The 27600-nt window shown below is 43.8% G+C and overlaps 1 protein-coding gene across 1 annotated transcript in view; it reads left to right on the top strand.

Moving 5' to 3' along the window:
- ARHGEF28 (Rho guanine nucleotide exchange factor 28) overlaps positions 1 to 27600 on the top strand; it is a 223795-nt gene that overhangs the window by 124081 nt on the left and 72114 nt on the right. The window contains exons 9-16 of the mRNA XM_080924751.1: positions 4700 to 4821; positions 7692 to 7951; positions 10534 to 10738; positions 12847 to 12958; positions 17255 to 17297; positions 19565 to 19688; positions 19965 to 20097; positions 27202 to 27257. Of these exons, the coding sequence (XP_080780877.1) occupies positions 4700 to 4821; positions 7692 to 7951; positions 10534 to 10738; positions 12847 to 12958; positions 17255 to 17297; positions 19565 to 19688; positions 19965 to 20097; positions 27202 to 27257 (1055 nt within the window). The remainder of the gene's footprint in view (positions 1 to 4699; positions 4822 to 7691; positions 7952 to 10533; positions 10739 to 12846; positions 12959 to 17254; positions 17298 to 19564; positions 19689 to 19964; positions 20098 to 27201; positions 27258 to 27600) is intronic.

Below are 27600 nucleotides of genomic sequence, written 5' to 3'. Positions count from 1 at the left end.
GAGAGGGAGGGAGAGAGGGAGAGGAGGAGGGAGGGGAGAGAGAGAGAAGGAGGGAGGGGGAGAGAGAGAAGGAGGGAGAGAGAAGGAAGGAGGGAAGGAAGGAAGGAAGAAAAGGAAGGAAGGAAGGAAGGAAGCAAGGACACTAATTTGCTAAACTGTGGGCAAGAGACTTCTGCTTAACTTTGGTGGTGAGAGCTTGGCAGGGAGTGGGTGAGGGCAGGAGAGGCGGCAGCTTTGCAGCAAGCTGGCCACAGGTTTGTTTATGTCTGGGCGTGTGTCTCTTACATAACCAGACAAGTAGGCTACACTTTCTTTTAGCTACCAGGCCTGGCCTTCCAGAAGGCAAGCTGGGCTTCATCAGAAGTCAGCTTACTGACATCCAGGCTGCTTCTATGTTGTGAACCACTTCCTGCGGGATTTGTGGCACCTTCTAGAGAAGCAATATACTTCAGCCACCCCCCTACCCCCCACCCCTTTTTTTAGTATCAAAGGGCTCTCATCTTAGGAGAAAAAACGCTCCCTTGTCTTGAGCAACAAGCACAGCAAGGGGGTTCTGTGGTTTAGGGTCCCCTGGTGGAGCTACCCAGTAGTGAGGATAATAACTGAAGGAGGCCAGGGGATCCCCTGAGAAGCTGTTAATCCTTCAGGCACCCCAGGAAGAGGCTGGCCCACATCCACCCTGTCTTGTCATGTCCTCTCATTCCTGAGCCACCCCCGCTGTTCTGGGGAAGCGCCATATCTGACTGATCGGTCTTTTCCCCTAGGCAGCTATGATCCCTCAGATTTAGAAGTTTTCCCTCTTGAGTCATGCGAGAGAAATCCTATTGGAACTGAGACAAAAGTAGCATTTTCACATGGTTTTTATGTAGCATATGCAATGTTTGATGTGTTTCAGCTGCCTTGGGGGTGCATTACTATTTTGTTTTGCTTTTTATGAGACAGGCCCTCATGTAGCCCAGGCTGGCCTTACCCTAACTGTGTAGCCAAGGGTGACCTTGAACTCCTGATCTGATACTTTAGGAACTCTACTTCCTAAGTGTTGGGATTATAGGATTGTTCTAAAACATGTAAAGCTATAATTAAGGGCGAAATTGTTTGTCTGATTTATTTTGTGTGTGTGTGTGTGTGTGTGTGTGTGTGTGTGTGCTCGCACGTATGCTGCAGAAGCCAGAGCACAACCTCAGTGTCCTTCCCCAAATGCTGGCCTCCTCAGAGTTGAAGCAATACCATAAATTCTAAGAGTAGTTAGTTAGGCAAGGTCTCTCCTTGGCATCGGACTCACCAAGTGGCTTGTCTGGCTGATTAGCAAGCTCTAGGGATGTGTTTAGCTCTCCGGGACTGGGATTACAGGCACTGTCACCATGCACAGCTCCCTCCCTGCACCAACCAGGCTGCCCGGATGCATCCGTTGTTTGGAAGAACAGTTTAGTTTAGTACCACAGGTAACCACAGTTAGAATTTATTGTATTGCTCCAATGGGGAGGGGAGCTTTTCCATTCATTTGTACTTTTTATTAATGGAAGACTGGCTTTCTGTTTATATTGGGATAAAGTATTTCTTTCAAAATAATGTCATGTAAAGGGGGGAAAGCGTGAGAATCTTGTGGGAATACTAAAAAATAGCAATGGAGATGTGTCACTATAGTTCTCAACCCTCTGAACCCCGCGGCCCTTCAGTGCAACTCCTCATGCCGTAGTGACCCCTAACCATAACATTATTTTCATTGACACTTCATAACAACAATTTTGCTGCTGTCATGAATCTTATATAAACATCTGATAAGCAGGATACCTGACAGGGGACACCTATGAAAGGGTCATTTAACTCCTTGCCCCAAAGGTGCCATAACCCACAGGTTGAGAACCACAGCTATAGAAAAATGTGAATTTGAGAGAGAAATGACCAAGGCTTGAGGATGTTTTGGTCCAGTGTCAGCTGTGGCTACTAATTATATATTCTTCTTTAGAAGTCTTCGATCGGTGTTTTTGAATGTTGTCTTTTTGAACGTTGTCTTTTTCGCATGAGGCTTCGACTTCATGAGTTGAGACTCTCATAGGAGACATAAGAACAGTACAGCCATCCACACTGGTAGTATCTCTGTGGCAAATGTCTGAATGCTGACCTTAAGTTGGGGAGATAAAGACTGTATGGGAGTTTGCGTTAGATTGGCTACAAAATGTATATGTGATTCAATTGTTTAAAAGAATTTATTTTTTGAGCTTTGGATATTTAAGGGATCGTTCATAGTCTGCCTTTGTAACTTAATCATAGCATTTTCCTAAGCCCTAGTCAAATCAATAATTCAGAGTCAAACTTTCCATACTCAGCTGCTTTGTGGTTTATTTTGTGCTGTGGACAGTCACCATTTAGATCCTGACATGGCGCACAGGACACAGGTTGATGGTGGACACAGTAAATTCCTGTGCTGGGGAGCAATGATTCCTGAGCCTGCTCATCCGCAGTGTTCTCAACACAGTGTGCTTGGTGAATGAGAGCAAGGCTCTTAGGAGAGATGCCTGTTAAAGAGAACTTGCTCTTTAAGAGGATTGCAGTTCAGTTCCTAGCACCCTCAACTGGAGGCTCAGTACCACCTGTAACCCCAGCCTCAGGGGATTCAATGGCCTCCTCATGCCTCTCCCAGGCACTTATAAATGCGTATGCACACGCGCGCGCGCGCGCACACACACACACACACACACACACACACACACACGTTCAAAATGAAGCTGAGGCAATGGAGTAATACCTTCTCATAATTTAGAATGAGTGTTCGCTTGATTCTGTATCTTTAAAATAAAATCTACTCCTGTCTTGTCAGCGCTTAGGTTAATTAGGTTATGAATGAAGTCTTTTATAGGGCAGCCACCGGGAGGGAGATGAATGGCCTTTATGTTCGGTGGCAGAAATGTCAGGCGTCTCACATCTGTAAAAACAAAACACTGTAGAGCAGCTGGCTGGATTGATCACGAGCCACGAGGTCATGCTGTATTATTGCTGATTGCTTTCAAACATTCTCCAGAATGACAAACGAGCAGGGGTTCTCTGGCATCGAGGAACATTGGAAGTGTTTCACTGTGTCCATGATTTATAACCGCTGGAGCCTCTTCTGTGTAATCAGGATGGATGTGTGTAGCCCTGTCCCATAAAGCCATCATTTACCATACTCGTGAAAGGGTCTGTGGGCTTTGTGTGTCTCACATTGCTAGGTAGCTAAATAAATGTATGAAATAACCCATGATGGATAAATGAAAACTTTATTTTTTGTTCATTCTTTCAAGAAGCTTAATAAAACTCTGTTTTAGTGTTCTTTGGGGGAAAGTAGATCTAGATTTGTAATCTGAAGCCAGGACCATTTGGACTGTTCAACTCACACATGTCCTCCAGAACTTTCTATGGAAAAATAGAATTTTTTAACTATAGCACATCATCCAGTCAGTAGTCATGAGCCATGTTTCACAGGCAGGGGGACACAGGCCAATTCTGATGGCCTTGGGGGCAGTACTATCTCTTATTTTGTTTTTAAGGCAGGGTTTTATTATGTATCCTGGCTGGCCTAGAACTTGCTATGTAGACCAGGGTGGCCTCAAACTCAGAGATCCACCTGTGTCTGCCTCCCTGCTGGGTTTGAGGGAATGCCCCATCACACCCAACTCTCCTCTTTCCCTTTTGTATGCACTCAAGAAAGTGAGCAAGGCCACACTGTCCGTGGATACATCATCCATCTGCCCCATTAAAGGCATTTACAGGGAAGCTGCTGTGGTTAGCGTTATCATCCTTGTACTTCATGTGGATCACGATTAAAGATCATAGTAAGGACAGCGCATATTAATAACAGTGACCTACCATATTAACGGAGCACTTGCTGTATGGAAGTAGCTGCTGTATGTCTGCGGATTCATTTTACTCAGCACACGAGGGAAAGAGTGCTGTTAGCCTACTTTTACAGATGCGGAGACTCCACGAGGGTGTCTGGAGATTGAATCAACAAGCCAGGCATAGGAAGGCAGACTCTGCGTGCATGGGTTTTATTGCCTTCAATCCTGTGCTCTCTGCTAATATAGTAGCCTCTCAACTCTCCAGGGCCCCACTCTGAGTGGCTTTCACTATTTGGAGCAAAGCTGAGACCATGGAAGCTAGAAAAGCCATCTCTGTGATTCAAAATGATGGCAAGAGTCACCTGTGAGGGCTTGCAGGTTCTCCAGAGCCACCACCGCTGGGCTTCCTGCTATCTTTGGATTGTTAATAACTCATCCAGTCTGAACCTGTTGCATACCTGCGAAGTGTGATACTGATTAATGTTTCCATGTTATTAGTAAAAGAAATAGAGTTGGGTTCAATGTGTGAGAACTTAAGGGTCTCTTATGAAAGGGGATCTATGCTTTCAGTGACTGATATATACCCGTCTGGAACTATTTTTTTTAAGTTATAGATTAATATTTATTTCACATTTTAAAAAATGCCCTTCTAAGTTTTTTCAGTGTCTAGAACCATTTATGTTCTAGATAAACGAGAAGGTTTAGGTGTAGGGGAAGGTACTTGAGCCATGTTAAAGGTATAAAGACAGAAAGTACCATGTAAAAAAGTGCACTTTTTGTGTGTGGGGGGGTGTTTGTTTGGCTAAAAAGGTAAAACTTGACCTTAAAATGAATTGCTCATACTTCATAATTTCTCAGTCCTGTTCATTGCTCAATTTTTCTAGATCACTCCTTTGATGGCATCAAGAAATCCAAGCATGCCCCAGCGTCCCTTGCTGCAGGCCAGCTCTCTGACGTGCTAAATGGGGCCGATGAAGTCTACGCTAATTGTATGGTGATTGATCAGGTATAGCAGGCTGAGGTGACCAGGGGTATTTGGACCACTTCCCAGAATGAAGGGGGAAGCGCTGGAAGAGAAGAGTCTTGGATATAGTGGGGGTGGGGGACAGGGATGGGGTATGGGAAAGGGGAAGAGAAAGCTCTTTAGTGAAGCCAACCAGGAAATGGCAATGGGCTACCAATATCACTCACATAGCCTTTAAACAAGCTCATCCCCATCTTTCTGTCCTTCCTTCCTTTCCTTCCTCCCTCCACCCTGTGTGTGTGTGTGTGTGTGTGTGTGTGTGTATGTAAATATGTATTTAAATTTACCGGACAGTAATGAACACGTCCTGGTCCCACTCCATCTGATGTGGGCACATAAATTATCTATTAATCTTTATAGCATGTCAGCTGATGTGTGTTGGGATCATAGAACTTTGATGTGCAGATAGAACAGGGTCTGGTCATGCAGAAGCTGGAACATTCAGACTTTCTGTTCCTTTCCCAACGGAGACTTGTGGGCTCAGGCTCAAAGCAGAGAGCTTAGGTGTTTCAGATTCACTTCGTTCGGTTTATTCTTTAACCCAGCCACCTTGGAACTTTTTATATTTATAAAATTAAACGACATTAGTGCAAACAGTTTTTCACATTCTAATCTGGCAGAGTCTTAAGGGATTTTCTTGGATAACTTTGAGGATATGAAAACCCTGCTTTTGTCTGCTACTTTGAAAGGTAGTCTCTATAGACAGGTGTGTGCATGCACACAGCAGATGCACATTAAGGCGTTTTTACCATTTTCCTTGTCTAGTATATCTCTGTTTTAGCCTGTAGCTGGGTGTCCAGCTCTCTGTTCTAGTGTGACACTAAATGCATGGTACAATGGCTGATGCTGGGGGTGGGGTTCAAAATGGTGGGGAATCAACATTCCAGAACTGGTACCAAAATAAACCACTGCTGCGGCCATCTTGACAGAGGCCCTCTCTGTGTGTGAGCTGTAGCTACAGCAATTAGGTTGAAATTTGGACTGAGCCCTCAGGGGTTTGGGATGGTTAGGCTGTGTGCATTAGCCACACTTACGCGGGGACTTACATGTAAGGTTTATTATATTTGTGGCAGTATGTAAGGCATATTTTCTAGCTCTTTTGGGGGATAGCTTGTGCAATGCACTGAACTATACAGAGGGATGGGTTGCGACTCGTGTACACTGTGAATAATGCTTGTGTGCACACGAGAGTGGACAGTGATTGTATCTCCCTTGGATGTATACCCAGGAGTTGGGTTTCTCTGCCATATGGTTGTTAGATTTTGAGTTTTTTGGGGACTCTTTCTGGTATTTTTACTGATGGCTGTGTTAATTTATGTCCTCAGTCAACCGAGCTCCCTTCTCTACCCCTCATTAACTCTCTTCTGCTGCCTTTTGGTGACTTGGTGGCAGTGTAACATGATACTTCACTCTGGTTTTGATTTGCATCTCTATGATGACTGGTGTTGGTAGGCATGTTTTCCTGTTTCAACAGCCTAGTGGCTGTTAGGGTATCTTCTTCAGGGGAAAAAATGTCTGTTTAGGACCTTTGTTTGTTTAAAAATTGAAAGAGGGAGGGGTCAGAGAGAGAAGAGGGAGAGAGATAACAATAATCTCTCTCTGTGTATGTGTGTGTGTGTGTGTGTGTGTGTGTGTGTGTGTGTGTGTGTGTGTGCGCGCGCTCGAGCTATGTGTGTGTGAGTCTAGGTATGTACAAGCCACAGGACAAACACAGAGGTCAGAGGACACCAACTTTTTCAACCTGTAACCACACGGGTGTTTTTGCATTTCTCTGTGTCTTATAAAATTCTTTCATCTGTGTTTTATAGTTTTTAACATGCAGATAATTGTTTTGGTCATGGTCTGGTCTTAAAAAGATTTATTTATTTTATTATATTATATTGTCTTCATAATTCCAGTGGACTTTTTGAGTCTTTCTTTCCTCACTGGACAGATTATTAATCCGACTTCCATTTACCCCAACCATTGCGAATGTTTCAACTTGATGTGAGGAAACTGTCTTTACGATGTTCTACAAATGCACTGAAATTGGAAGGAAAAAAAAAAACCCAAAGATGAAGTTAGGATATAATTGTTGTTCATGAATACTTTAGGTGAGAGGCCTGTTGGCTTTAATAATACAAAACAAAGAAGTCAAAGAGAGCCCAGATAGCTGGATTCAATAAACATAGCAAAGGATTGCTGGACTTGTACAGTTAAGAGGAGCAGTCAGGGTTACACAGCAAGATGAAGGCATCCTTTGTCTCCTTCCTCCTGTTGTTAGTGTCACAGACATACAGACACACACTGCCATGCCTGGCTTTTACATGTTCTGTCGACTAGAATGTAGGTCTTCAGCACTTTACCAACTGAGGTGATGTGTTTATAAAAAGATAAAGAGATGGGGGATATGTTCTGGTGGATGTGTGGTGGGGTGTTGGGGAAAGGGGGAGACTCCCCAAGCTGAGGCATTCCTTCCCCATAAGGGACCAGCCACAGAAAGGTATAGTATAGAATAAAGTTTATTCAAGGCATGATGGGGGCGGGGGGAGAGAGAGAAACAGAGACAGAGAGAGATGAAGAGAGGGAGAGGGAGGAGGAAGAAGAGAGAGAGACGGAGAGAGGGAGGGGAGCATGGGAGGGGGAGGGAGGGGGAAGAAGAGGAGAGAAGTAGAGAAGTACAGGCCATTGATGATCATGGGGGGGTTCGAAGGGGCAAGAAGGCAAGAGCGAGAGGCCTTACTTACTCTTAGAGTATCATTTGCTGCAAAAGAAATGTGGTGGAGATTTGGTAATTCTGGGAGTTTTGTTGATTTCAATTAAACCACTCTTCCCTGCATTTGCTTGATAAAATGTTCCCTTCCACTGGCCAGGTTGGCGATTTGGACATCAACTACATTAACATTGAGGGACTCTCTGCCCATACCAGCCCAGAGTCCATGAGGTCCACCGTTGGGCCTCGGGCTTGCACGCACATCCTTCCTCCCGACACCAGTCCCTGCGGCGAGGGGCTCCTGGATACAGCAGACCCTCAGTCCTGCATGTCACCACCCAGTTCCCGAGCTTCCAACTTGAACCTTTCTTTTGGTCTCCATGGATTTGAAAAGGAGCAGAGCCATCTCAAGAAGCGAAGGTAAGACACTGCTTGTTCCGGAGGAAAGCTGCAGGAGCCTGGGGAGAAGGTTTCATTTTAAAAACCATCCCCACCACTTTTATGTCTGTATCAAAACCTTGCCTCCTTTCTAAGTTTCTGGATATATTGATTTCAAAGTAAGGCCTTTAAGAAAGCCACCAAGAATGCAATAGAGGAAAACCACAATGCTAAGTATTAGTAGATCATTAGAAATAGACAAGTCTGACATTACCACGTTTGAAGACACAAACACAATGGCAAATAAGGGACCTGAACATGTGTAACAATGTCAAGAAATGGTTTGATATTGTTACTAGTTTTTACCACCAGACACTAGTGTCACTGTATGTAACAGTAGGAAATAACTCAACTGGGGATTAGATCTAGTTATGCACTATTTTAAATTGTATAAATGGAATACTACACAGTCAAGAAAATGAATGAAGTGTATGTATATATAATATGCATCTCAGAAGCATGAAGTTGAAAAAAATAAGCTACAGACTAAATTTTACAGAATGTGAAATAAGACAATTTATTGCATGTGCGATAAGCTGTAAAGAGAAGGAAGAGATTGAGGAGAGGGAAAGTCCCTAGATTCAAGAGTTAGAACTAATGAGCAAAAAAGCTGGGATGGAGGAGGCCAGACGGGCTTTTCACGGACTGTGAACATTTGTCTCTCAAGGTGGGTGAGCTCAGAAAGGATTTCTTTTTTCTGGTATATATGAAATGGCATTTGAAAATGCTGCTGTGCATGTCATGATGACACATGTTCGTACGTGTTCATGTTATCTGTGTTCATGTGCTCACTTTCTTTAAGGAATAGGCCAGTTTCCATTTTCCTTGGGGGTTAATTAATATGTTTTTCTCTCATGTCCTAACCCTGTGATTTTTATCTTCATTTTCACATAGGAACTTATGGAGTGAACATAGCACATACACATGTGCATGTGTATGTAAATGTTTAGAAATGAACACACATGTTGATGGACGGATAGTCAGCAGAGCTATAGGTGATCAAGAAGAGGAGGTAGGGAGGGGCCAGCTATCAATAGACACCACCCATTGGACTGGATTTTATATGGATCTACAAACTGAGGTTTTTTTTTTTAAGTGTCAAATATTGATATTAAAGATTATTCTGACCGGAAGTCCTAAAGCTTTTATGTTTGTAGTTTATCTTACAGTTTTCTAGATGCCAGAGAGGTGCTACTTTCAATTGCAATGTAGGTTTTGGGGGCCTTGTATGTGCTGGGGGTAAGAATCTGACAGTGTAGGCTGGATTCCATGCAGTTCTGCAAAAGTAGATTGAACTGGGTGCGACTTAATACATTCTGGAAGAATCTTTTGGATACGTTAAGTGCCCCTGAGATCTCAAGAAGTTTATTGTTTAGAAAGACAATTGAGTCATATAAGGCAGAAAAAGCACAAATGGTCATTCTGTTCTTTTTATTAAAAAATATTTCTGGAACTTGAAATTTGTAATTTTATGTTCCTGTTCTGGGAATTAAAAAAAAATTCTCTTGCTAAGGATATAGAGATTTTCTTTTGTAGAATATGAGAAAAGCTGAGCCATCTCTCATGGGGGCAGAAGTAGGAAGATTACAAGCTCAAGGTCAGCCTGGACTACACAGTAATATCAAATGTCTACCCATCGCCCACCTGCCCACACACAATGACTACCACGGCCTTGATGCTTGGCGGAGTGGTTTAAAATGTAAATGTGAGAAGGGCTGAACCTTGAGCGTGGACAGTCACCATCTGTCCCCTGACAGTGTGCTTAGAAAAGCTAAACGGGAAAAAAAAGTTCTAGCGAGGCAGAATCTTTACATCTTTCTGAGACAGTCTTTAACTCTGGAAATGATTGTCTCATGTGACAAGCTTGAGGCTTCACGGGTGACTTATTCCTGACCCCTGTCCTGTTTTATCAGAGGCGAGCGAGCCACTGTCTCTCCCTATGCTCAACCCCTCCCTCCTGACTCTCCAGCTGTGGGGGAGGGGTGCCAACTGCATCTCCTCTGTGTCATGGCCCAGAGAGTCCTGAGTATGCTGGCCTGTGGCTCAGTATCCCTGGCATGTTCAGAATGTGAAGAACTTCTCCGGAGCTGATGATAACGGCATTTGCAAAGCAAAAATAGTTAGGCTTCCAGTATGGGACCTGGTTTGTAAAGTGATCGGAGACTTTTGCTAGGTAGGAATATCCATTTGGGAACACACAGAATTTTATTTAAAGGGCTGATGAGAAGGCTTAGAGCTGGTAGGGGTGATTGCTGCCAAGCATGCTGGCCTGAGTTTGACTCCCAGGTTCCATACGGTTGTAGAAGATTGTTAACTCTGTCACACTGTCCTCTGTCATCTATATGTGTGTTGGAGGCATATACCTACACACACACACCCTCTTGTGAACACTCAAAGAAAAGAGAGCAAAGAAAAATACGGTAAAAATGTTGGTTTCAAAAACCATTTGGGTGAGGAAAAAAAGTAGAGAAAGCAGTATCAGAGAGAGAAGCTGAGTGCAGAAAAATAAAAACCAGTTGTCTGTCTGTCTTTCTGTCCACTGAGTGCTTTATTTCATGCTTTAGTTCTAGCCTGGATGCCCTGGTTGCCGACAGTGAAGGGGAAGAGCATTCTGAGCCCCCCATCTGCTATGCTGTGGGCTCTCAGAGTTCCCCAAGAGCCGGGCTCCCCAGTGGGGATGAACTGGATTTGTTGGATACGAACCCCGAACCAGACTGTAACATCTCCAGGACCGAATCACTTTCTCTGTCCAGTACTTTACATTCAAAGGTAAACTTCTCAGTGTTTTTATTCTGTTCATGGGAAACACACAGAATGTGTTCTCAGTGTACCCCTCTCTACCCACAGAGCAGCTGCTGTCTTCTTCCCACAAAGGAAATCTGTAGAATAACTGACTTGTAATGCCCACGACTCCATTTTGATTTGTACGATGCTTTCCAGCAGTTAGTTGGAGTGGCCAACTCATGAGGAATAATGCCATTTTTACATACATGGGAAATGTTCCCATTTCATATAATATTCCTGCTCTCCTTCCTGAGGCGGAGGAAGGAAAACTGTCAGACCTGGGTTAAAGTGATCAAGCTTGTTTTACACATATAACCTCCAGCCTGGTCCAAGCGAGGAGGCAGAGGATGTTAGTAAGTCAGAGGTGCCGTTTGCTGGGCGTTCTGGCTGACTCAGCTAATCTGCAGTGTCTCCTACTTCACTGTCTTGAAGTTCTACTCTTCTTGAAAATGTCACGAGCTTCATTTATTTGTGTATTTTTTTTACATAAAGACTTTAATTCAGCTTTTCAAAGCAAATCCTTCTGCTCGAACACATCTATACCTTTTCTATTAGAGTTCCGTTACCATCCAGCCATTTTCTTCTTTAGTTGCATTCGCTACTGTAAAACAGTGCGAAATGCCGGCGCTCTGTAGGAACACATGCTTCGTATGATAGCACCTTGATTTTGAAGTATGCCAGCAATACTCAAAATGGTTTGATATAACACACAGAAGTTTTTCATAGCTCACCCTAAGACCTAAGTAACTTATATTTTATGGTTTAAAAGAATTAAAGTTTCGTCTAGGTGACCCCAGTGCCATTACTTAAATTAAGGTCTTTCAACCCCTCCTACTGAGTCCTTTCCCCTCTGCAACCTGGAAAGCCAGCCTTTTCTTTTGAGCCTGAACAACCTATGATAATTCTGAGTAATAGAAATGGACGTGATGATGAATACTATTCAAGAAAGAAATAGATATGATTGTGAATGTTAATGCTGGCCAGTCTTGAGGTTTTAATGGGATGGGAAGACCTTATCTTTCCTCTGAATGAAACATAGGTCTTTGGATGCGATTTCATATTCACGTCCACAGGAAGAATCTGTCCCGTACCGCAGAGCTTGCTTTGCCTCTGTAATTAACCAGCATAACTTCGCCACAAGGTTTAGGACAGTTTCCAAAGTTCCACTGTCGTGAACAATGGTTACTGTGCATGATGTAAGTAAAGAGAGTGGCATCTGGTGGCCCTCTGTGGTCCATTCCCTGCTGGGGTTAGGGTACAGTCAGCATTTACTCAGCCTCTGGCCCCGAAGGGTGCACCCAGCTTTGCCCTGAGCCCTTTAACCAATGGCTGCCCAGGGACCACGCATTTTCCTTCAGGAAGAATAAGCAAGAGTAGGGTGCTTTGTGATGCCTTAGTTTTAGTAAAAGACTTCTCTAGAGGCGACACCTAAAACTGTAGATGGCCCTTTGAAAGCATAAAACCTCTTATAATTAGAAGTAGGGATTTCTCTACCTTCTAAAATTGCTTAAGGATAGAGATCTCATAAAATCTTGTCTGAATGCTGAAGTGTAAATGAACAAAAAGGTAGTGATCCGTGTGAAAACAAAGCCATAGACGAGCACTCAGAGAAAAAGTTATGTGACTTAATCTTCTCATTTTTAGCCAAGTTGTTGAAATGGCTCAAAGATGTTCTTTTACTTGTATGAGAAGTATTGAGAACTACTCCACAAATCGTAAGTTTATCAAAGCATTAAATAAAAAAGGAGGACACTAAAGAAGCTTTGAGAGGCGAATAGAACAAATAATTAAAATTGTGCATAAAATGCTGTGGTGCAGGTCTCTTAACCCAGCTAGTTACTTGGGAGACCTAGATAGACTAGCCCAAGTTCATCACCACCATGGGTAACTTGGGAAGACCATGCTTAGCTGTAGAGTATGGTCTGGGCCACATGGGCTGGGGCTCGGTGACAGAGGCCCTGCCTGTCATCCATGAGGCTCTGGGTTCAATGCTCAGGACAAAGAAATATGGATGAAATGTGTGGGTTGGGGTTTTATTCAGCGACAGTGATTCGGTGACATAGATTTTTATTCAGTGCCATGGATTTTCCTAGGAGTCCTTGCTTTCTGGGATCCGATCACGTTCCTATTCCTGCTCATCACCCAAAATCTCTTCAGGAAAATCCCGGCTAGTGCGTGATTTCACAGTGTGTGGGTCCAGCGAAGGTAAGCCCTGTCTACCATCTGACTTTGAACTCATTCAATTCTGGGTGTCCAGTTAGTCTAAGTACATAAAACATGAAGGAACTACAGGCAGGTTCAACAGATTTTCTAAGCTTAGCAGAATCTTGTCCCCTATGGGACGCTGGTCACGTTATAGATTGAATTTTGGTAAAATCGTACATCTGTGTTCATGGCTGTGTTACTTATTTTAATAAAACGTTGCTCTCAAGGATGGTGCAAACAAGAATGGATTCCAGGTATAGTACTTTGAGGGCCTTAGAGGATTTAATTAAAGTAAGTTCTGAGGATTACTTTTGTCCTATGTGTACAGTGCCAAGAGAGGCAGCTCCTCAGAGACAGGCACAGCAGGGAAGACTGAATGCACTGCCTTCCATATTAGCCCAGGACTTAAAAGAGTTGAAATAACAATGTAGTCACAACCCCAGTAACTGGATCTCAGCCTTCGGAGGGGGAGCAGCAATGTAAAGGAGCAGAAATACAACTTTTATACAATAAACATTTACTAAAATGGAGTATAGCTCCAAGAAAGGGTTCCCATTAGAAGGGTGAGTTTAATTTTTCAAGGTGAATTCAGCCTTAAAAATAGAAAGCGTATGAGCAATGTGGGGTTCTACTGGGAGCTGCTCTCATCCACTGACCGAAATGTAAGCTTTGCTTTAAGATGTAATTACTTTGTATTTCCTACGCACAGATTTTTGTGTAGTGGTCATATTTTAAGGCTAATTTGGGAGTGTTCATGTCGGTATGATCTGCATTTTTATTAAAAAAAAAAACCTTCCAGTACATTAGACAACACCCCTTTGTTGTTGTCATTTAATGAAATACGGGTAGTTTTACTCTCCAAAAGACACATTTGAAGAACAACAATATCAACCAACCAGACCCCCCCAGAGCTCCCAGGGACAAAACCACCAACCAAAGAGCCGCCCATGGCTCCAGCTGCATACGCAGCAGAGGATGGCCTTGTTGGACATCAATGGGAGGAGAGCCCCCCCCCCATCCTGGGAAGGCTTGATGCCTCAGTGTAGGGGAATGCCGGGGTAGAGGAGCAGAAGTGAGTGGCTGGGTGAGGGAGCACCTTCATAGAAGCAAAGGGAGGTGGATAGGATAAGGGGGTACCTGAGGGGAAACATTTGAAGTGTAAATAAATAAAGCACCCAATAAGAATATTTAAAAAGACACATTTAAGATAATGGAGGAAGCCACAAAGGAAAACAAGACATTTGTAAAACATGTAGTTGACAAAGGGCATGTAGAACTCATCAAGAAAATACACAAACCATGTTTTAGATCACAACCTTTCAGTAGGCATTTGTTGGTCTAGAAAAGATGTTTAGCATCACCAATCATGGAGAAAATGCAAATTTACAATATAAAGTAAATACTTGTATAAAAATGACTTTATCAAATACAATACCACATGAAATGGTTATATACAATGAAAAGATTTAAGGAAAATTAAAAATTAAAACCACAAAGCATTTACTACCAGATGTCAAATCTAGAATATAGTTAAACAGACTTACAATATCAAGAGCTGCCCAGGAGAAGGGCAGCCAAGACTCTAGTTCACTGCTGGAAAGATGGGACACACGGTGGTTGCGTTGATAACCAGTGTGGGACATAAATGCAGATACAGGCACCATCTTTGTCAAAATGCCAAGGGAATGTATCAGAGAAAAGAGAGACTCTTCAACAATAGTATTGACAAGAGTGGGTATCCGCATAAAGGAGAATGAAAGTAGACTTCCATCTTTTAACCTGAAAAAAAAAAAAAAAACATCCCAAATGGATAAAGATTTTTTCCCCTATTTTTTATTGGATAATCTCTGTACTTACACTTCAGATGTCATCCTCTTTCCTTCAATCTCATGCCCCCTCCTCCTCCCATTGCCTCTATGAAGATGGTCCCTCTCCCAACCACCCTTTCCAACCTTAGTGCCTTGGGGTTTCCCTACACTGGGAAAATGAGCCTTCGCTGGACCAAAGGCCTCTCCTCCCATTGATGCCAGAGAATGCTGTCCTCTGCTGCATATGCACCTGGAGCCATGGGTCTTTCCATTCGAACTCATTGGATGGTGTCTTAGTCCCTGGGAGCTGTGGTGGGTTTATAGACAACACCCTTATTTTCTTTTCTCCACGAGCTATCCAACTGCAAGCTGCAGGTCTCAGGACTCTTGCTTCCCAGCATGACAGGAAATCTTCACACTCTCCTTCCTCTTTCCTTTTTTCCTCCTTTCTTACTCGGTTCTAGTTTTATTACCATTTTGCATTTTTGGCACCACATGAAACATGTGGTAACCCTTCCAGCAAGATCTGCTACAAAGATGGATAAGATAGACAAGACAGTCCACACAGCAAGGGCTCCTTTGTGTCCATCTCCTTTCATCTGGGATACAACATTAGCAGAGAAGGAAGACTGGCCACTGTTTCTAAACATCCTCAGAATAAAAATAAGTACAACCTGCAAGAAGTGAGAAGTTTGCTCTGTTCTCTCCTGTCCTTTGTATCATGGGTCTTTCTTGGGTCTCCAGGTCTCCCGTCAACCTTGGGTTCTGGTTTCTTTAATGGTTCCTAGATGTCTTTTCATTAATAGTCCTAACTGGAAGCTTAGCCTCATACTATTGCTCTTTAGAACACATACTGGTATCTTCCCCACAGTGTGTGGTATTGGAGAGTCACCATTAGAACTGTGGTTTCTCCAACCCAGAAGTTTTGAAACCAGTGACATTTGATGGCTGAAAGTTGTTTAGTAAAGAAACAGTGCCTTCCATTACAAATTTGACATAAAAACTCAAATCTCTGTGTTTGAATTGGAATAAAGAGATGACATCAATTCCTTTGTTGTCTACTTAATCTATAAGAAAAGGGTTGTCTTTAAACAGTGAGTTCAAACATAGGGCTATTTGAATAAAGTTTGAAACCACCCAAATGGTAAGAATTAGAACCAGGTGAATTAGCTTAATATGATACAACACAACACAACACAACACACACACACACACACACACACACACACACACACACACACACAACTGTGTCGGTACCCAGACAGTTGTAAGCTATCCAGTCCAAGTGCTGGCAGTTACATTCCAGCTCTCTGCTGAAGCACTGAGCCATCTCTCCAGCCCCTCTTTCTAGTTCTTATTCGGCATCTGCTGTCTTCCTTGTTAATTCTGAAGGATTACTTGCTGTTATTTCTCATGCTTTCTTTTTAAAAATACATTTATTTTTGAGTTGATGGTTTAATGGCAACAACTTTAGTATTTAACATTTGTAAACCTACGGTAGACTCTGGCTATACAGGTTTTTTTTTTTCTGGTACTTTGTAGATTTCTGTTGTTGATATTGAAATAATAACTCCAACTTCACTGTGAAGCCCAAATACAGTCTATTAAGAATTTGTGGAGTGGCACCATATGTTTGAAAGAGTCATAAACCGGTGGATGGAATCCCATTAGATCATGACCACTTTCTTTACAATGGACTTTATAAGCTGAGAGCTTAGCTGGTTCTCTTGATTTCTTGGAATGTTACCCTATTTATTTATAAAGCCTATGACTTAATTTGAAACACATTTTATAATGACTATAAAAGCCTTTGATTTTTCATAACTTCGACTTTCTAATACATACAAGAATTCAGAGGGTATTTATTTATACTCTGTATGTAGCTGGCTCATCCCCCTGTATTTCTAGACTCCCTCTTCTCCCTCCACTCTGCATCACAGTAGTAAAGAATTGTGATACTGTGGGTGGCATGCTTCTCAGTGGCTGCTCCCTCCCTCTCTCCCCATCTAAGCCAGCATCTCCCTTTATCCATAGTAACTATCCTAACTCTGTACTATGCTTGTAAAACCTGCTCTTGTGCCCCACAAGGCCAATGGGAGTGTTGGGTCTTCTTTTCCACCAACCACATTTATGATTGGGATGCTTGAGGATTTTGTAAGACATTAAGGTAATTCTTCTTTGTGCTGACCTTCAAGGCTTTTGTAGGGCTTTGGTAAAAAGCAGCCAGTTACTGATTGGCTGTTTCAGGGGATTAGTGTTACAAAAGGGTTGAAGTTTCAGTGAAAAGTATCCCAAACTAACCAGCCATCTGTTCTGCTTGTAAACTAGCAGCTCCAAGCCAGGGAAAGCAATGAAGCTTTACACAAAGATCAGTTTTCTTGTTTATTTATTTTTTTTCCCTAACCGAAATGTATGAAATGGTATTTCAGACTAATAAGCAAGTGCAGTTTGTCTTAGTGTTCTCTTTTTAATTGTTCGTGTTTTACAGAACAGAGATCATATAGTTTCCAGGAGCCATCAGGAGAAAAAAGGTAAGTAGAGGGTCCTCACTCCTGCAGAGTTTGGAAATGTCTATGCATCATGTTTCTTATGTGCCCATAGTTGGTGAGAGAAATCTGTGTAGTAAGCTGCCCAAGGCCTATAGTTCTCTCTCTGGATTCAATTCCATTCTCAAGGGGAAAGGCTTCAGGGTTGGGGACAGGAGGGTTCCACTAGGTTATTTTCAGATTTGAACATTTTGGGAGGCTGTGAGGACTACCAGCTTCAAATATACCAGGTTTTTCTCTAGGTCTGTTGGACAACAAGAAAACTCTCCAGTAGCAGTTGCTTAGGTGGGAGTTGTCCAAAGCCCAGAAACATGCCTGCCTTCACCCTCTGTGGATCTCTGCTTAGCAGTGTTAGGTTTGATGCAGAAACTGCCTTCAGCACTGGCGGACTTCTAATTACTGTGTAGATCTGAGGCTTGAAGTCCAAGCTACTGTGTATCTTAGCTGGTGTCATAGCCAAGCTTGGGAAGAGACCAATTCCTGCTGGCCTTGGGAATCTAGCTGGCATAAGTCACCCATGGAAGTATCGCCGGGGTTATTACAGAGCAAGTGACAGAATGGCCTTGTGACAAAGATGATGTTGATGTGGGTGACAGCTGAGGCAGTAGTAACTGACAATTACTTGGTGATCGTATGTGCCTTGTGACGTTCAGGTAGTTTATATTTAAGCAATCTATTCCAGACACTGTGACTCAATAACCATCTTGGTTGCTGATTCATTGTCTTTAGAATCCTGTCTTGTAACAATTGTAGTAATAGTGGACTGATTATTAAGAATTTTTAAATTAAAAATATTTTCTCTTAGGAGGTTGTAAGATAAGAAGAGCCAGCGTAACACTTGGTCAAAGTCACAGCTCATACAGTAATGTCACCTGCATAGAGTGTATAGGAAGCACCTTTCTTACTCCTGGTCACTTCTGCCTCTGCCTATGCCTCTTCCTCCCCCTACTTCCTCCCGCATCCCTCCCCCCATCTCTCCCTGAAAATAATAGGTTATCAGTAAAATTGATTAAGGTTAAGATCTAAAGATCCATATTCCTAGCACATTTGAAATACATGTTCAATTAATGAAAGAGGTATCAGGGGGGTTTCTGAAGAAAAGAATTGATAAGATTTTATGTGAGCAATTCCATTGGTCATCAACCTCATTCCAGAAATTGAACATTTTTGTTGTTGTTGTTTGGGGATGATGAAAAGAACTTTTGCTGACTTTTATAAATGTAAAAGTCATTCAACTTCAGTTAATTCTTATCCAAAGCAACTAAGTGCTAGAGGAACACCACATGGTGGAAATTGGTTAAAACATGGAATGAAACAATCTCCTGCATTTGCACAGAGACAGAGCTGCTCCCATGATTCAACAGTGGCTCACATCCACGCTGTCCACTCCTCCACCAGGGCCAGTGGGTTCTAGCTCCTTAATATAGTGTCGGTTTGTTAGCACCTAGGTTTAAGTCTCCTCTGCTCTGGGGCTAAGGATTAGACAGCACACTTACAGCATTCCGAAGAACATGGTGTAGTGCCATCAACCTAACAGATTTGTAATAAGAACTAATAGTTTATTGATAAAATCCTCTGTAATGTGGAGAATAGAAATAGAGTTGAGTAACTGGGAGTTAATTTTGTCTTATTTGAGATAGTTCAGTCTGTTTCTTCTAGGAATGGCTACACCGGGAAGGCAGTCGGTGTGATCATGGCTCAGTTACTTCTAGTGTGCAGCCTGGGTAGCCTCGGTTCCTCTAGGACTCAACAATCTTAAGATTGAAACGACCAGGCTGAGTGGGGCAGGCTGAAACTACAGACACACAGTCTGTTTCCCAACCGGTTATCAACCAGGGAAATGCCTGTCCTATTGCAAACCATTACTGTTCCCAAGATAACTAAATAAAGTCTGTCTTCCTGCTGTCAGTTTTTTGGCATGTGTTCAGGGTAAGGTTATAAAAATATATCCCCCAAGCACTTCTGTATAATTTTCAGGAATATAGAAAAGTTGAAACAAGTATATGATGACTGCTCATACAATTAGATTCGACAGTTGTTAGCATTGCTTTATCAAATCACCCGTTCGTCCATCTGTATGACTCATTTTTAGTTAAGAAGCTGCTGTCTTTCTCTTTAGAACCATTTAAAGCAAAATCTAACCGCGCCCATACAGATATACGTACAGACATATGTTCGCGCCATCCTCTGTCTCCTTTAGTCCCGTAAAGCCTGGTCACAGGTTTTTTTTTTTTTTTTTTTTTTTTTTGTAGAATTCAGGAAGAAGAATGGGACGAGTACATCATTCCTGCCAAATCAGAGTCTGAAAAGTACAAAGTGAGCCGGACTTTCAGCTTCCTCATGAACAGGATGACCAGCCCTCGGAACAAATCTAAGGTAACTGTGTCTTCACCTAACTGCTATACAGTGCAGGCAGCTTCCAAATCTGCAGTTAGAGTAGTTTCCACAGGTCTTCCCCGTCCATCGCCCGCCTCTCTCTGACTGTATGTGCCTCTTCTTAGGATTCTTGTCAGGTCACTGGGATTAAGGCAAGCCCGTGCAGGGGTCAGCTCACACAGATGCACGGGGTCCCACAAAGAGTGTTCGATGATGACTGTTTCCTATTTATGCTTCTTGCTCCGTTTTTTCCTGTCGTGACTGCTGCTTCTGAAGATGAAAAACAAGGACACTAAAGATAAAGAAAAACTCACTCGGCATCAGTTTGTCCCCGGAACATTCTCCGGGGTTCTGCAGTGTTCCGGTTGTGATAAAACACTCCTGGGGAAAGAGTCACTCCAATGTGCCAGTAAGTGCTTGTGAACTAGGTGTGATATATTGTCTCCCTGTCCTGTAAGCTCCCAAGGGTAAAGAAAGCCACTGCTAAGCACGTTTGCATCGACTTTCACTTGAGAGCCTCACATGTCATGAGCCATTTTGCCTTGCAGTGGTCCATACCGGTCATTCAGGACTTTGTGCAGTTGACGTCTTTCTTACGTCTAAGCCTGTTTACCCCATTGTCTGCTGGACATCTCCACGTGGATTATTTCCCAGCTTTTGAATGTTATATGTCAGAAACTGAGATCTTGATTTTATGTCAGTGCTTGCTGGCAGGCCGATCCACCCATCAACTGAGACAGATATTTATAACAAGACTTTAGAGGGTTTGTTTATGGCTCCTTTTCTCTTGCATGCTACTGCTGGTCCTTTAGCGTCTCTCTTGCTCTGTTTCCAACGTGTATCTCAAGCCCACCTACTTGTCATTCACCGCTGCTCTCAGTCACCTAGAGCCACCATCGTAATTGTTCCCTTTATGTTTGTTTTCTATGGTTGTGATAAACTCCATTAAGCTGGACCAGCAGGTCAGTTTTTCAATAACAGTTTTCTAACAGGAAGGACCAGGGGATCAGAAAACAGAGAAGACAGGAAAGTTTGAAAATCACGAGATCTTACATAAGCTATGTCTTATGCCAAGCAACTTTCTTAAGAAATACAGCATCTTCTGTACGGTTTTCAGGAGAGAAAGGAAACAGGGTCAGCAGAAAGCTGTCATACTGTGGGAAGAAATCAGCGAATCAGGAAGCTAATCATGCATAATGGGAACAAAGGATAATTTAAAGGCATCAAAACAAACAAACAAACAAATAAGCAAACCAACAAAACAGAGTATGCAAAGCCCTAGGACCAATAACCCTAGCCCTAAAAGGAGGAAAAAAATGAGGTTTTGGGATCTGGAAAACTATAACTCCCCTAAAGTATTCCTGGCCTTGCCAAGCATGTACCTGGTTTTAGACAAGGGACTAAGTTCCTCTGCTATATATCAGGGCCTCAGGGAAAGTCCTAGACCAGCTCTGGTCCTCAACATATCATGACCAAAAGCACCTAGAGAAGGAAGGGCTTATTTCCTTGCTGCACCCTGTTTCCAGAGGAAAGACAAGACAGGCACCAAGGCAGGGCTGGAACTGAAAACAGAGGCCATGGAAGAATATTGTTACTGGCTTGTTCTCTGTGGACTTGCCTTCCTTATTGTACAACCCAGGCCTTCCGATCCAATGGTAGTGCTGCCCATAGTGGGCTGGGCCATGCCAATCAATCATTAATTACAAAAATACCTGTAAGCCAAGGTGATGGAGGCATTTTCCTAATGGGGGTTCCCTCCTCCCTGATGGCTTTAGCTTGAGTCAAGGGGACAAAGAACTAACCAGGACTCTGCCATCTTCACTGTTCTTCTCCCAAGCCAGCGTGCTCCTGACCTGGTGCCTTCTGTCTTTGAGGTTCTTCCTTCAGTAAGCCCTGTAGGTCATCAGATAACCCCTCCTAGGCATGGCTACCCTGTGCCAGGCTTGCAATTTCCCCATCATTAAATCCCAGGCCCGGTTATTTATCACCATCTACATTATGGCAATATCCATGTCAATTTTCTTGTCCATCTCTTCACCATGCCATATGTTCTGTAAGGGGAGAGAGAGCCTAGCACCATTCCATACGTTCTGTAAGGAGAGAGAGGGCCTAGTAATTCTTCACGGCTCCTACAGGTGCTAGCATAAAGCTGACCCTTAACACTTATGTTCAATTCATCATCCCTAAGGTAAACTGATGTGTAAGCAAGACCTGCTCCAGCTGAGTCCACTAAGTGGCCGTTGGTGGCATTGTGGTCGAAGCTAGAGATCGCTCAAAGTCCTGCAGACACACTCAGCTGTCAAACCAGATATTACATTTAAAAAGAAAAAGTACAGGAAGACTTAGAGAAGATGTGCAGCATGAATGGAAGCTTAAGTTATCTCAAACTTTTCCACCTGCCAAAGCTTTGCTGCTAAGTTATTATTTTACTGGCATTTAATAGTGTTCAGATTAAGTGGTTTTGTCATGACGCTCCATTCATGCGTTTAATATACCTTGACCATCTTTAATTCCCTACTGTCTTCTCTTGCTACCCCATGTTCCCCTTCTCCACTTCCAAGCCCCTCTACTCTCGTGCGTCATCTGTTGTTTTCCTTCCTCCTTGATTATTATTTTTACAATTTTTAAATAAATATACATATACTACCTGAGTCCATCTAATGTTGCTCTTGTGTTGAGGGTTGAGCATGCGGTGCTGGGTAGCCACTTAGAAGGCTCATCCTGGGGACATGAAATTCCCCCCACCCCCCAGCAGCCACTAATTACTTATAGTCTCTTCCAGCCCCCAAAACATTGCAGCAGCCTTTAATCTGAGATTGCGTTTGATGATATTATCAAGAGTACTTAGTCATTTCTCATGGGGTACTTATCTTTTCCCTATATTTTTATAACACAAATGAACATTCGTTTTCACACAGATCTGTCTACACTGCCGAGTCGTCCCTTAGATTGAATTCTACCACTAGGTTGTGAGTTAAAGTGTACACTTGCTAGTCTCTTTGTACCGTGGTGATTTTTAGAATTAGTTTGGGGACTTACAAGGTTTTTATTGGGAGGGGGGTGTTGGTTGCTTAAACTTGGGTTACTATCACATTTTGACATTGGGTAGTAGACAATGGCAGAGGGAGTCTCTACTGTGTCAGGTGTATAATCATCTATGCATAAGGGTTAATAGCTCTAACTTTATAGTATGATGTAAGAGAATACATTGTAGAAGTACTAAAATCTTAGTGTATTTTCTCTGTTAGATTCCTAGTTGCTAACAGTTCACAGACATTGCTGTTCTGTAGTATTCTCATGTCTCTCTGGCTTAGGTGCTCATGTGAATGTTGATGTGACATTCTCTGGTAAGCAGGCCCTCTCACACGCGTGTTTATCTCACCTGCATGTTTTTGTCCCTTCCTGCCTCCTGTACTGAGTTCTGCTTCTCTCAGATGTGACCTCCTTCTTTGTTCCTTTTCTTTGTATGCCACATGACTGTTTCTGTGGTTTTCGTTCTTGGGGTATGTGTCTTTAATTTAGCCCGGGGGAATCTGTAATGTAACGGAAAGATCTTGTTTTATAACAAAGGGCTGTTCTTATTTACATTTAATTTTACTGCCTCCAACTATCTTTGATAGTTCCTGGCTGTTTTCCTCCCTGTCTGGCCCGGCTCTTTAGACCGAGTGCTGTCTGCTTTTATTGTTTCCTGCAATTTGGCAAGATAAGGGCTTTTAATATCTACTAATGATAGTGTTATGGCTGTGTAAGGCTCATAATTTAATAACGTTTTTCTTCCTTATGTGAGCCTCCTTCTTCCCTCCATGAATATATTCAATTGTTGCATTATTGCATTCTTTTTTGTAATGTAGGGAATTGACTTTGATGTTTCAGGAACAATCTGATGCTTTGATTTAGCTCTCTGTGTGTGCTTGCAATGGCTCTTAAGCCATCCTATCTCCCTCCTTTTCTACCTCCTTCCTTGCTTCTTTCTGTCCTTCCTTCCTTCCTTCCTTCCTTCCTTTCTTCCTTCCTTCCTTCCTTCCTTCCTTCCTCCCTTTGTTTTGTTGTGCTGAGGTCTCTTATAGCCCAGGCTCTCCTCAAACTCACTATGTAGCCAAGGTTGACTCCTGATCCCCCTGCCTTCATCTCCCAAGTGCTGAGATTACAAATGTACATCGCTGAGCCCAGCAGGCTTTTTGTTTTGTTTTCGCCTGGGTCACTGCTTACTCTTAGGCTGGAGAGAGGGCTGGATGGCTATGAGCGAATGTCCCTCTTGCAGAGGACTGGAGTTTGGCTGCAGAACCCACTCTGGACAGCTTTCAACCACCTGTAACTCCAGCTCCAAGGGATCTGATGCCCCTGAGAGCACCTTTCACTGGACTGAGCATCCTCATGTACAGACACATAGACATAACTAAAAAGAAAAAGAAATCTTAAGAACAAAACCAAAGGGCTTTTGTCAACCCAATCGCCGGGCTCAGGCTAGGATGGGATGGGATAGTTTCTGGCAACCTTTAGGCACTTTGTTTGTTTCCCACTCAAACTGTAGTTTATCTGCCTAAATAAAACCGTACTCCAAAGTCTTTCCCTTCAAGCTTCCAAGATCCACGAGGTCCAGTGCAGTTGAACACTTATTGTTATTACTGGAGAATCTGGGACCTGTGTGACTTTGTCCCTCTTTCTGCCTCTATGCCAGAATACGTTTAAATGTCCCGTCGCACGGATACTATCAGCATGTGTCTGGAGCATGTGTCAGTTCATCATTTTTGTTAGGAAACAGCGGAACTTTTCTGTTTGCCCCCGAGCTCGCCCGTTCAGCTTTATGATGCCCTTTTCCATTGTGGCTTGGGCTTTTACTATTCTGATTTCGTTTTTCTGGCTTTTCTCTTAGGCAACGGTCATCTCCGGTTTCTGTTTTTGTATGCCCTTGCCGATTTTATAATCAGGACCTTCTTCCCCCCGTCTTGGGATTTTTGAAGTTTGATTTCACAGCCATGCTTTGATACCTTGGTCACATGGATCTGCCTCTGTCCTGTTGAGAATCTGTCCTTGCCCATTACCTGCCTGGAAGTCTCTCTGTCTCACAAAGCTCTACTCTCTTCTCATCTGGCTGGCCTGCCCATAGCCTTTTCTTTTTCTATGCCCTCAGGTTGGAGTTTATGGAACCCCTTTTCTTCTTCTCCCTTATCAGAGGCATATTTTAAAATCTTCATTTTCTATCTCTGTCTCCAGGCCTGAGGCCCAGTGGACTTTCCCTGTGAGTTTGATCAGTGGGGTCTCATAATCTCTGCCTCTCCTCTCCTCTCCTCTCCTCTCCTCTCCTCTCCTCTGATCTCCTGTACTCTCCTCTCCTCTCCTCTGATCTCCTGTCCTCTCCTCTCCTCTCCTCTCCTCTCCTCTGATCTCCTGTACTCTCCTCTCCTCTCCTCTGATCTCCTGTCCTCTCCTCTCCTCTCCTCTCCTCTCCTCTGATCTCCTGTACTCTCCTCTCCTCTCCTCTGATCTCCTGTCCTCTCCTCTCCTCTCCTCTCCTCTCCTCTGATCTCCTGTCCTCTCCTCTCCTCTCCTGTTTTCTCCTGTCCTCTCCTGTCCTCTCCTCTCCTCTCCTCTCCTCTCTTCTCCTTTCCTCTCCTCTCCTGCCCTCTCCTGTCCTCTCCTCTCCTGTCCTCTTCTGTCCTCTCCTGTCCTCTCCTCTCCTCTCCTCTCCTCTCCTCTCCTCTCCTTTCCTGTCCTCTCCTCTCCTCTCCTTTCATGTCCTCTCCTCTCCTCTGTTCTCCTCTCCTCTCCTGCCCTCTCCTGTCCTCTCCTGTTCTCTCCTCTCCTTTCCTGTCCTCTCCTCTCCTCTGTTCTCCTCTCCTCTCCTGTCCTCTCCTGTCTTCTCCTGTCCTCTTCTGTTCTCTCCTCTCCTTTTCTGTCCTCTCCTCTCCTTTCCTGTCCTCTCCTCTCCTTTCCTGTCCTGTCCTGTCCTCTCCTCTCCTGTCCTCTCCTGTCCTCTTCTGTCCTCTCCTCTCCTTTCCTGTCCTCTCCTCTCCTGTCCTCTCCTCTCCTGTCCTCTCCTGTCCTCTCCTCTCCTGTCCTCTCCTCTCCTTTCCTGTCCTCTCCTCTCCTCTGTTCTCCTGTCCTCTCCTCTCCTGTCCTCTCCTCTCCTCTCCTCTCCTGTTCTCTCCTCTCCTCTCCTCTCCTCTCCTCTCCTCTGTTCTCCTGTCCTCTCCTCTCCTGTCCTCTCCTGTCCTCTCCTGTCCTCTCCTCTCCTCTCCTCTCCTCTGTTCTCCTGTCCTCTCCTCTCCTCTCCTGTCCTCTCCTCTCCTCTCCTCTCCTGTCCTCTCCTCTCCTCTCCTCTCCTGTCCTCTCCTGTCCTCTCCTGTCCTCTCCTCTCCTCTCCTCTCCTCTCCTCTCCTCTCCTCTCCTCTCCTACTCCTGGTTGGAAATGCGAAGAAAGACACTGGATTTCAATGTTTGTGTGGGGAGCCAGTATATCGAGCTGCCTCGCTCTGCTCACTGGTATTAGGTCGTTGGCTGAAATGCCTTTTAGGACCACTGAAGGACAGTTTAGGGGTCAGCTCTCAGCTTCCTGCCTGGCTCCCAATGAGCTGCTAGCTCTTCTGCAGTGTGGCTTTGGTGGGCTGATATAGGGTTTTTATGGAACAATTCCCAAAGACATTCCAGAGCTCCTCCTGTGAGATGCAGGGTAGGGGTGTGTGCTGAGAGGGTAGTGAGGAATGGGAAGCAGGCCAGAAAAGAAACACAGATTCCTCCAGACTACAGGCCCCATGGATGCCCATGTACACAGAGACAGCCTGGTCTCTGTCCCTATGGGCAGAAAGCTTGTCTTACCTTTCTCCAGAGACATGAGACTACAGGAGTGAGGGGCAAACTGTTCTCATAAAATTTGCCTGCTTTCAGTCTCTTTCCTTCTTAAATATTTATTTTTATTTTAAAGTGTATATATGTACACGTGACTGTAGGGGGGTGTGTTCGTGTGAGCGAAGTTGCTGGCAGAGGCTAGAGAAGTTTGCTGGATACTCTGGGGTTAGACTTAATTCCAGTCCTTGGCAAGGCAGTATGTCCTGCTGACTTTAAGCCATCTCTCCAGCCCCCGTCCCCCCCCCCCCCCCCCCGTTTCTTGCTAATGGGAATTCCCACTGAAGTTGACAATGCTTTCTATTTCCTGCCAGCATTATTGTGAGCTTCTCCCTCCCCATCCTCACAGACAGTTTGCCTGTGCTAAAGTTGAAGGTTGCTACCAGGAAAGCATTAGAAATCTCTGAGGTAGACACAGAGCTGTCTAGTCTCTACAACTGCAGGCTTTTATAATTTATAAGGTAAGTACAGACGGCAAGAACTAGCTTCACGGAACTCAGAGTTCCCACGTATGCTGATGCTTGTGTGGCGCTATGCCTCATCTAAGTATTCGGCTTCTTAAAGATGTGTGCCACTTTGTGTCATTTTTATAATGACCCATAAAAGCACGATGTGATCTCACTCCAGATTCATTTCAGTCAGACAGAAACTTTTGTGTCTTCTGTTTCAGACTGTAAGGCAAACGCACACAAGGGCTGCAAAGATGCCGTGCCTCCGTGTACCAAGGTAACCTCCCAGTCCCCGCACTGCTCTGGGCCTGGCTTGCATGTTTGCATCATTTGCTGCTGGATGCTGAACCCTTACTGCTGTTAGATTTACTTCAAACGCGTTGTGTGACTATTTAATCTAGCTGTTCACTTTTCACAACAGAGAGAAGATCCGCTTGTGTTATGTGAGATGTGCAGGCTAGGCTTTCTATGTAGAGCAGTATTCTCAAATATCCATAATCAGAATTACCCACAAGACCGTATGTAACATCCTCAACTTCTAGGGCCCCTCGCAGGTCTTCAGATTCTGGAGGTCTGGGTGGCTCCCGGGGGTCGGCATTTCTAGTACTTTTCCCTGGGAG

The sequence above is a fragment of the Micromys minutus genome (genome assembly GCF_963924665.1).
Source record: "Micromys minutus genome assembly, chromosome: 11".
NCBI classification, from domain to species: Eukaryota; Metazoa; Chordata; class Mammalia; order Rodentia; family Muridae; genus Micromys; species Micromys minutus.
The sequence above is the reverse complement of the archived record's forward strand: the minus strand, read 5'-3'. Positions and strand labels throughout refer to the sequence as shown.